The 10,000-nt window shown below is 38.1% G+C and overlaps 3 protein-coding genes across 3 annotated transcripts in view; 1 reads left to right on the top strand and 2 right to left on the bottom strand.

The window, feature by feature from the left end:
- The window catches only part of qrfprb (pyroglutamylated RFamide peptide receptor b), a 9,710-nt gene extending 6,318 nt beyond the window's left edge, over window positions 1-3,392 (bottom strand). The window contains exons 1-2 of the mRNA XM_060864751.1: window positions 3,035-3,392; window positions 2,287-2,445 (exon numbers count right to left, since the gene is read on the bottom strand). Coding sequence (XP_060720734.1) covers window positions 2,287-2,445; window positions 3,035-3,392 — 517 coding nt within the window. The remainder of the gene's footprint in view (window positions 1-2,286; window positions 2,446-3,034) is intronic.
- LOC132861382 (annexin A4-like) overlaps window positions 1-10,000 on the bottom strand; it is a 175,256-nt gene that overhangs the window by 81,226 nt on the left and 84,030 nt on the right. The gene's annotated exons all lie outside the window — the stretch shown is intronic.
- tbata (thymus, brain and testes associated) overlaps window positions 8,807-10,000 on the top strand; it is a 12,716-nt gene continuing 11,522 nt past the window's right edge. Inside the window, exons 1-2 of the mRNA XM_060889067.1 lie at window positions 8,807-8,840; window positions 9,815-10,000. The exon at window positions 9,815-10,000 is cut by the window's right edge and continues 13 nt beyond it. Of these exons, the coding sequence (XP_060745050.1) occupies window positions 9,818-10,000 (183 nt within the window). The 5' untranslated portion in view covers window positions 8,807-8,840; window positions 9,815-9,817. The remainder of the gene's footprint in view (window positions 8,841-9,814) is intronic.

The raw sequence follows: 10,000 nt of genomic DNA, 5'->3' as shown, positions 1-10,000 counted from the left end.
GCATGTGATTCCAGTAAAACACTTTACTACATATAGAGCAGAAACAGAAGATCCACTCAAGTCCAAAGCAAACCCTCAGTTCATCTGTTCCTTACTGCTTTGAGTTCCATTCTGTCTCTTTTACCTGCTCATCCACAGGCTCCACCGTCTGCTCAGGTGGAAACGGAGCTCAGAAAAGTCTCAGCTCTGTTTTCAGTGGCATTTATGTCCTATATAAACCTACTGTAACTGTAGATGTGCACATTTCTGACATGGGGATGTTTTCTGTTGATTCATGAAAGGCAGTCGATGTAGAAACGTGACCAGAGAGAAACATCAGCATGAGACTGCGCTTCAGGACACACTGTCCTTCCACATGGCTTTAATGCAGCACCGAGGATCAGCTTCACAGCATCGCAGTGTTTTATGTCTCAGTCTCAGAAGACCAGAGTCTGAAGTCTGCTTCATTCTCTTCATGACAGATTATATGATATCCATAAACACCCCTTAACTAACACTTTCCCCCTTTCAGAAACGATGATGATCATCTTCTTCTTTTGAAGACGTTGCTATGTTGACTTGGATTTGTGCTTCGGCTCATTATGGAGCTGGAAGGTGACATTTTTCTTCATCTTCAGCTGCGTATCACAGACCTGCAGCATTTTAAATGAAACATTCGTATTTGTCGGAGTAATAAATGTGGAAAAAAGTCTGACATTATTTATCAAAGATTTTTAATGTCTCAAAATCATGTGATTTTAAAAGGGGTGTGTAAACATTTAGACCCAGTGTTTTTAATTTCATATAAGGTTTATAATTAATAAGGGCACTGAATATAAACTGTTATAATTATTTTTTTATTTAATGTAATTATTTGTGGTAAAGTTGTTGGTGCCTGTTCTTTCCTCTAATCCTCCACAGATGTAGACATGTGTACAGATGTACACACACACACACACACACACACACACACACACACACACACACACACAAACACCATGTTGCAGCAGGATCTCCATAGCAACAGTTATTTCTTTCCTTTTTTCTTTTTTTTAAAGCAAGACAATTAATCAAGTATACAGTATAAAAAGACATAACTGTATTTTATTAAATTATACCTCAGCAACACCTCACGTCTGGATTCTGATTGCTCATTAACACGGACGTGTACAGCAGAGACGCCACATCAGCAAATGTTTGTCAAAGGAGTTTTCAGTGTCAGCATTTTAAAGACAGAGAAGTTTACAGGTTTACAACTGTGTACTGAAGTCCTGCATTCGATTCACTACCTACTGCATTTGATTCAGTATCTTCCACATTTGACTCAATACCTTCCACATTTGACTCAATACCTTCCACTTTTGATTCAGTACCTTCCAAATTTGACTCAGTATGTTCCACATTTGATTCAGTACCTTCCACATTTGATTCAGTACCTTACACATTTGACTCAATACCTTCCACTTTTGATTCAGTACCTTCCACATTTGACTCAATACCTTCCACATTTGATTCAGTACCTTCCACATTTGATTCAGTACCTTCCAAATTTGACTCAGTACGTTCCACATTTGATTCAGTTGCTTCCACATTTGACGCAGTAACTTCCACATATGATTCAGTACCTTCCACATTTGACTCAATACCTTCCACATTTGATTCAGTACCTTCCACATTTGATTCAGTACCTTCCAAATTTGACTCAGTACGTTCCACATTTGATTCAGTACCTCCCACATTTGATTCAGTACCTTCCACATTTGATTCAGTAGCTTCCACATTTGATTCAGTACCTTCCACATTTGATTCAGTACCTTCCACATTTGACTCAATACCTTCCACATTTGATTCAGTACCTTCCACTTTTGACTCAATACCTTCCACATATGATTCAGTGTCTTCCATTTTCTGTAACATGCTGCATTTCTCCCACTGTACAGTAGAATAATTAGATATTCAGATGCAGCGTCTGTCCTCAGCTCATCATTGTGTATTTCGCCAGTTGTGTTCGTTTGTCTCTTGTTCCCGTAAGTTGATTTTAGATTAATGTTGTGTTTTCGTGGTGATTTGCTTCATGTGCTCTGCTTTCTGAGTTTCTTGTTACTTGTCCACTCATGATTTCTGGATCAATACTCAACACCAACACCAACACACACCTGAGCCTTCAGCATTGCCTTGTTACACCCTGGTGTGTTGTTACTGCCATGCAATCATGGACACTTTGATTTGGAGCGATATAGATTCAGACGATTCGCTCAGTGCTGCACCTGTACAACAGAGCGGTGTGAAGAGTTTCCAGAGACTCACCCAGCATTCTGTAGGCTCGCTGCGGTGTGTACTGCCTCTTCATTTTCAGGGGATGGACGATGCCCTGGTATCTTTCCACTGCAATACATGTCATACTGAGAATCCCCGTGACGATCGCTGTGGTCTGGACAAACGGGACTGTCTTACACACCAACACACCTGTGAACAGAGACAGCATCACACACCAACACACCTGTGAACAGAGACAGCATCACACACCAACACACCTGTGAACAGAGACAGCATCACACACCAACACACCTGTGAACAGAGACAGCATCACACACCAACACACCTCTAATCAAAAAGAATGTCAAACACTTTTACTGTTAGTCTGCTAAATTGTTTGCTTTTATTTACTTGTGTTTTAGCCCCTTTTATAGTCCACAAGCTTTTAAAAAAATTATTTTATTAATTTCAAAGTAAATTGCTTTTATAAATGGCTGCTTTTCTTAAGCTGACAGTCCAGACAGTGTGAAGTGGTTTTAAAGAGCTGCAGTGTGCAAACAAACAAAATGGATGTATAAGAGTCGGCTTTGAGCATTTTATCTTCAGCAGAAACGTACAGTGATGGAGTCACACTGAGCTCTGATGGAGAAAGGGCAGTGTAATTGCACCACTGACTCACTGGGAGGAATGAAGGAAACAATGGCGTGGAAGGATTTAATCAATTCTGTTCTTATATTACACTTTCATATTGCTTTCTTCAGTGTTTCGGTGAAAAACCTCACGCTGCTGAGATGCTCACCTCCAAGCCACTGAGCTGAGATGTTCTGCAGGAGGGTGAAGGGGACGCAGAAGAAGGTGATGAGCAGGTCACTGATAGCCAGAGAGCAGATGAAGATGCTGGTGGCGCTCTGACTTGAGCCCTTCCTCACCACCACATACACCACCAGACTGTTTCCCACCAGTGCCAGCAGGAAGATCAGTGTGTACATGATCACGAAGGTGGCCTTGGCTCCGGCCGGCAGCTCGGGGACGTACACCAGCGGCCGGATGTTGTAGGTGTGGATGAACTCCTGACGAGACAGGTTGTAGTAGCGCAACAGCTCCTGTAGCACCTCAGGTGTGATCTTCATCGTTGCCACGTCTGTGGATGCCGTCATCCTTCTTTCTTTAAATGACACAACAATGCTGTTCTGTTTCCTGTGCTTACACACACCTGTAATACTGTGCTGTGATCGTTTACTGTATCACAAGCTGTATGAGTTCTGCAATACAGCTACATAAGATGGTTATAAGTTTTTGAAATGCTGAACTTTACTTAAAGTTAGTTTCTGAATGATTAAAAAATGATCATATTTTCATGAGACTTGAGTGTATAAACAGAACTGCTGGAGGAACACTGCTTAAAATCCATGACTACATCAGCAGTGGCTGTGAATCTGGAGCATGTTCACAATGCACTGCACTACTGGTACAGCAGACACAAGACAGTCTGGATCTTTATCACCAAGTGTGTTTGTGTATCAGAGGATATATTAAAGTGTATGTGTGTGTGAACAGTATATAATGGAGTATTAATAAAGTAAATAATAGATTTTACATTGTAGTATATAATAGAGTGTATAAAACTCATCACATTTTATCCACCAAGCTTCAGAATCATTGTTCATATTATTATTACAGATAAAGGATGTAAACACAAAGCAGTTCTTACCTTCAAGAGGAGAAACCTGAAAAATCCGATTTCTGTTAAATTCATTAGTGTGTGGGAAATAAAGCGGATTAAAGTGGTGTGGGTTCTGTCTGTACATAAAGTAAACACACACACTCTCGCTCACATACACACACACACACACACTCTCTCTCACACACACACACACACACACTCTCTCTCTCTCTCTCTATCTATCATCTCATCTTTTCTCCGCTCTTTCACGCGGATTTCTGCGCGCTCCCGACGTACTTCTGTCTTTGTCACTCACCCGCGCGCCCTGCGTGTGCGCGCTCTTCATCATCTTCACCTTCTTCTTAAGTAAAGTGAAAAAGCTTGTGATAAAGCAAACAGGAAGAGAGGAGAGAATGGAAGCAGGTGAGATTGAATGAGAGATTACATGATGAATGGATGGATAAACAAACAAACAAACAAACAAACAAATAAAAAAAAATAAAAAATAAATAAATCAGAGGTGAAAGTGAGCAGGTAGCAAATAGCTGAAAGTATTAGAGACATTTACCTGTTGCATTCCTCTAATGAGGATCTCAGTGTCTTCTTCATGTTTACACTTTTAAATTACATGATTACATTTTCTATTTTTTTAATTTAGCAATTTTTACAATTGACATGGTTTCAAAGCAGCTTTACAGATCTTCACAGAGTCGCCCTCATCTCAGTGGAGGTCCAAAATCTTCATGACACAGAAGACAATCAGAGCTGGTACAATTTCTGGATGCCTCAGGATGGGTAGAAAGATTAAAGCAATGCTTTTACATGGATCTTTACAGTAATAAGTGTTTACAGTATTTAACAGTCCAGAGTGACGTACAGAAGAGCTCTAAGTCTCCATCAATAAACACGTTCTGATTCACTGATGGGAGGTTATAAACACTGAGAGTGGGATTATAAATCATTATAAACACTGAGAGTGGGATTATAAATCATTATAAACACAGAGTGGGATTATAAATCATTATAAACACTGAGAGTGGGATTATAAATCATTATAAACACTGAGAGTGGGATTATAAATCATTATAAACACTGAGAGTGGGATTATAAATCATTATAAACACAGAGTGGGATTATAAATCATTATAAACACAGAGTGGGATTATAAATCATTATAAACACTGAGAGTAGGATTATAACTCATTTAAAAAAAAGAGTGGGATTATAAATCATTATAAACACCTGAAAGTGGGATTATAAATCATTATAAACACCGAGAGTGGGATTATAAATCATTATAAACACAGAGGGTGGGATTATAAATCATTATAAACACTGAGAGTGGGATTATAAATCATTATAAACACTGAGAGTGGGATTATAAATCATTATAAACACCGAGAGTGGGATTATAAATCATTATAAACACAGAGGGTGGGATTATAAATCATTATAAACACTGAGAGTGGGATTATAAATCATTATAAACACTGAGAGTAGGATTATAAATCATTTTAAAAACAGAGTGGGATTATAAATCATTATAAACACCTGAAAGTGGGATTATAAATCATTATAAACACCGAGAGTTTGATTATAAATCATTATAAACACTGAGAGTGGGATTATAGCAGAGGTGGGAGTAAGTCACACATGTGCAAGTCAGAAGTAAGTCTCAAGTCTTAACCTTCAAGTTCAAGCAAGTCATTTTTTGTGAGAGTCAAGTCAAGTCAAGTCACTGCTTTATGTCAAGTAAGTCAAGTCAAGTCGTAGCTTGAGTCAAGCAAGTCACTGGCAAGTCATACAGATGTTTGATGATTTAAATAAATGTATATATTAAAGTTAAATCTACAGTATTTATGTACTGAGAGTTTTATTTGCACCAAAAATGATTATATGCATTTATTTTTAAAAGGTGTCCACATACAGGTGAGTTGTAAATACAATAAAAATCTAAAAATGAATAAAAATCAAAACTACAAAGAATAAGATGTAAAAGTAACTGAAATAAGGCGTAAAAGCATGAAAAGTTTCAATATGCCTCAGACATGGCAGAAGACCATGGAAAAGTAGATATATAATAAAGTACAATGGTTTCTATGGAACCAAATGGTATTTATTGAACAGACATTCGCTTTTAATGGGACATGAAACACATCCTTACATTAGATCCTTCCTTTTTAACACAGAATAACAACAACAATCAATCACGTCAACCAAAAAACGTAAATTATTGAATCACACAAACCTTGAAGTGAATTAACTATGAGAGAGAGAGAGAGAGAGAGAGAGAGAGAGAGAGAGAGAGAGAGAGAGAGAGAGAGAGAGAGAGTGTAATTTATTAATTAAAGGACAGTTCACCTAAAAATAAAATTCTGTCATCTTTTTCTCACCCTCATGATGTTACAAATCTGTATAAATGTCTGTGTTTTGATGAACACACATGTAGATATTTTGAGGACTGTTTGTAACCAAACCATTTATGAGCCCCATTCACTTCTATAGTGGGGAAAAAGAATACTATGGAAGTGAATGGGGCTCATGAAGGGTTTGGATAAAAGAATTTTTTTTATTTTTGGGTGAACTATCCCTTTAAATTGAATGTGTGTGCGTGTGTGTGTGTGTGAGTGTGTGTGTGTGTGTGTGTGTGTGTGTGTGTGTGTATATGTGCATGCGAGACAAGAATATGGTTCTGCTTGCAACTCCGAAGTTTTTTATATTTATATTTATATTTATGTTTTTATATATAATGTACATCCCCATAAACGACCCATACACTTTACACACAAAGCCTAACACTGAAGACCAATTATAAGTGTTATTGTATAACAGCTGACATTTCCACATAAAGTGACCAAACATTTACACTACATTGCACTTGCAAAAAATTTACTTTGATAGAACTTTGTCACTCCATTGTGAGCGATGTGGTCGCATTCTGCTGTTCTTCTCTTCTCATCTTACACAAAATCCTGAACTTAATTATTTTTGGTGTAGCGCCTTCCATGTTTCGTCACGACTGTTAAGGTTTATTAGTTAGTGCGCGCGCTCCCTCTGCGTGTCTGCTGTGTCACGTGGTTAGATTACGATCTTGTGTGCGTTTAAAAACAGATTTAAAAACAAAATAGACAAAAAAGATAAAAACAAAAAGAAAAAACAAGTTATTTCGAGTCATTTAACTCAAGTCCGAGTCAAGTCTCAAGTCATGAATGTCAAGTCAAAGTCTAGTCTTTTTTTTAAATTTGTCAAGCAAGTCTCAAGTCTCAAATTTGTGACTTAAGTCTGACTCGAGTCAAGTCATATGACTCGAGTCCCCCATCTCTGTGTTATAAATCATTATAAACACTGAGAGTGGGATTATAAATCATTATAAACACTGAGAGTGGGATTATAAATCATTATAAACACTGAGAGTGGGATTATAAATCATTATAAATGTTTTATGTCTTTTGGTTAATAAACCCTTTTATTTTTATGCTATCCTGTATTTGGGTCTGACAATGTTGGCTTCATAGATAATTGGAGCACTTTTGAGGGCAAGACTGGCCTGTTAGGACAGGATGGTGTCCATGGGGTGCATTGTGGAGCAGCCAATGGAGTAACATGTCTGATTTGAGACTCCTGCAGAGTTTATGGTAATTGTTATTTTATAATGCAATTTAGATGACCTTTTTGATAAATACCTGGGGTATTTTGTTAAAGCTTTTTTCACCACTTGGACATATTATCATGGCTGGTAAAACATCTAAAACCCACCGTGATCCAACAACTAAGACCTGCTACAAAGGTAATGACCCCCGGACCCTAGGGCTCCCTCTTCACCCCATGGCTCCACCTTTCCCAGGGAAGTCGCGCAGGTAACTGATGCTCAGTCCCTGAAGCGAGAACTGCTAAGCTCGTTAAAGCAAGTCATTGCTGAGAATTTTAAAACCGAACCGAACTGATTTGTCCACAATTAGAGCTGACCTACAATCAGTAAAAACACAACTGGTGAATGATAAGGCCGCGTTTTGAGTTTGTTTCACTGCAAAATAAGTGTGAAGACCTCGAATCTCGGTCGCGATGGAATAACATTAGGATAGTCGGAATTCCTGAGGATACCGTCATCAACACTACAGTTGTCGCTACACTGCTTATGGAAGCTGTTAAATCACTTTCTCTCTGATGATCTTAGCTCTCTTCGATTGTTGCACAGCACATCTGAAAGCCAAGGAGCAGAACAAGAAGTTTTCTTTGGTTTAGTGGACAGAGGACAGAGAAAGTCCATGGTTGAGGAAAGAGATGAGTGGAAAGTATCTGTAGTTGCGTCCAAGGGTAGTGAGGAAAAAGACTCAGGATCAGGAAGAGATGAAAGAGTGGAGTCCAAGGGGAGACAGAGTGAAGGTTACGGCGGGTAAGAGCAAGGGGGTGAGAGGTAGTTTTAGGAAGGATAGGGAGAGTGATGGTGAAGGATACCAGGTGATGATTAGAGACATGTAGTGGGCTAACAGTCATGTCTGTAGCTGGAGAAGGACGGGTGAAAACCAGGTCCAGGACATTGCCTCCTTTGTGTGTGGGGATGTTGAGTGTCACACCATAAGGGAGACTGAAACTACACCTGATTAATCAGCTGAGAGAACAACAAAGGCCAACACTGTTTGTGTGTGTGTATATGTGTGTGTATTTCGGTTTATGTGTACAGTATGTTTGTGTGTATATTGGTGTGTGTGTGTATGTGTGTATGTGTCTGTATATATTTTGGTGTACTGTATGTGTGTGTATGTGTATATGTATGTGTGTATGTGTCTGTGTATATTTTTGGTGTATGTGTGTGTCTATGAACACAGAGTTGTGCTCATGTTAATTGTGTGTTTCCTAGCAACAGTAAACACTCGCAGCAGTGAGGAGATTAGTGCAGATCTCTAGAAGCAGCAAACCTACAGCAGTGACAGAGCAAGACGAGGTTAGCAATCTGTTTACATAATTTCATATTATTTATAATCTGTGTGTGTGTGTGTGTGTGTGTGTGTGTGTGTGTGTGTGTGTGTGTGTGTGTGTGTGTGTAATGGAATGTTTCTAAATAAAATAAATTCCTGTAGAAACAACAGACTACACCACGCTGTATATACTGCACTCTACTGTAACACAACATATTACACTAAAATACACAACACTTTAATATAATACACAATTAAAAACAACTCATTTACACACACAGACTTTGATCTGCTGATATGATACAGATACATAATGGAATGGATTACATGAGACACACAACTTTTTATTATTACCTTATTATCTTCTTCTTCTTATTATTATTATTATTATTATTATTATTATTATTATTAATAGTAATAATAATAATAATAATAATAATAATAATAATAATAATATTTCTGGTGATTTAATAGACTTTTTGTTATTGTATTTTTTGGTATTTTTCAGTGATCCTGTAGTTCAGTATGAGTGCAGTATTAAACTCCCTCCTCACTGTGACTGTGTGTGTAACTGCGAGTCTTCAGATTTCACACACATTCAGCTGTTGTTTATTACAATAGTGTAAAAATATCGTAGAATCGTGTTTTTTTACATATTTACATAATGAACCAAAAGTGCAGGAAAGATTCATTTAATTCAGTTCAATTTTATTTGTTTAATTTATTTTCATTTTAAATGTCAATGTATATTTTAAGTTAAAAACCTGTGTGTGTGTCATCAGCAGAGCAATAAGCTGACATCGTGAGTGTGATTTATTTAAGAACAGAACTTGGGGAAACTTTTGTATCATCTTAAGAAGCTCCACTGATGTTAACTCCATGTTACTGTATGTTAAACTTCATGGTCAGTGGGATCCAAATTTCCAGCAAATCCCAAAGCCACCTCTGATCCGCAGGTCTCTGACTGTTTATCTTACTGTTTGGTTGTTTTCCTCTTCAGGTCATGGAGCTGACTGAGGGCCGAGACAGAGATGAGCAGGAAGGCTTGAAGACTCGAACCTTGCCGCCCTTCCTGTCTGATCTAAAGAATGGAAGTCTGAGAGTCAGCACTAGCAGCAGCGCTCGCTTTGGTGCACTCAGTCATCACTCCTTCTTCTCCAGACACAACCCTCACCCTCACAGAGTC

This window comes from Tachysurus vachellii, chromosome 2 (assembly GCF_030014155.1).
Source record: "Tachysurus vachellii isolate PV-2020 chromosome 2, HZAU_Pvac_v1, whole genome shotgun sequence".
In the NCBI taxonomy this organism is placed as follows: Eukaryota; Metazoa; Chordata; class Actinopteri; order Siluriformes; family Bagridae; genus Tachysurus; species Tachysurus vachellii.
Note: the sequence above shows the minus strand (reverse complement) of the source record. Positions and strands in the feature narration are given on the sequence as shown.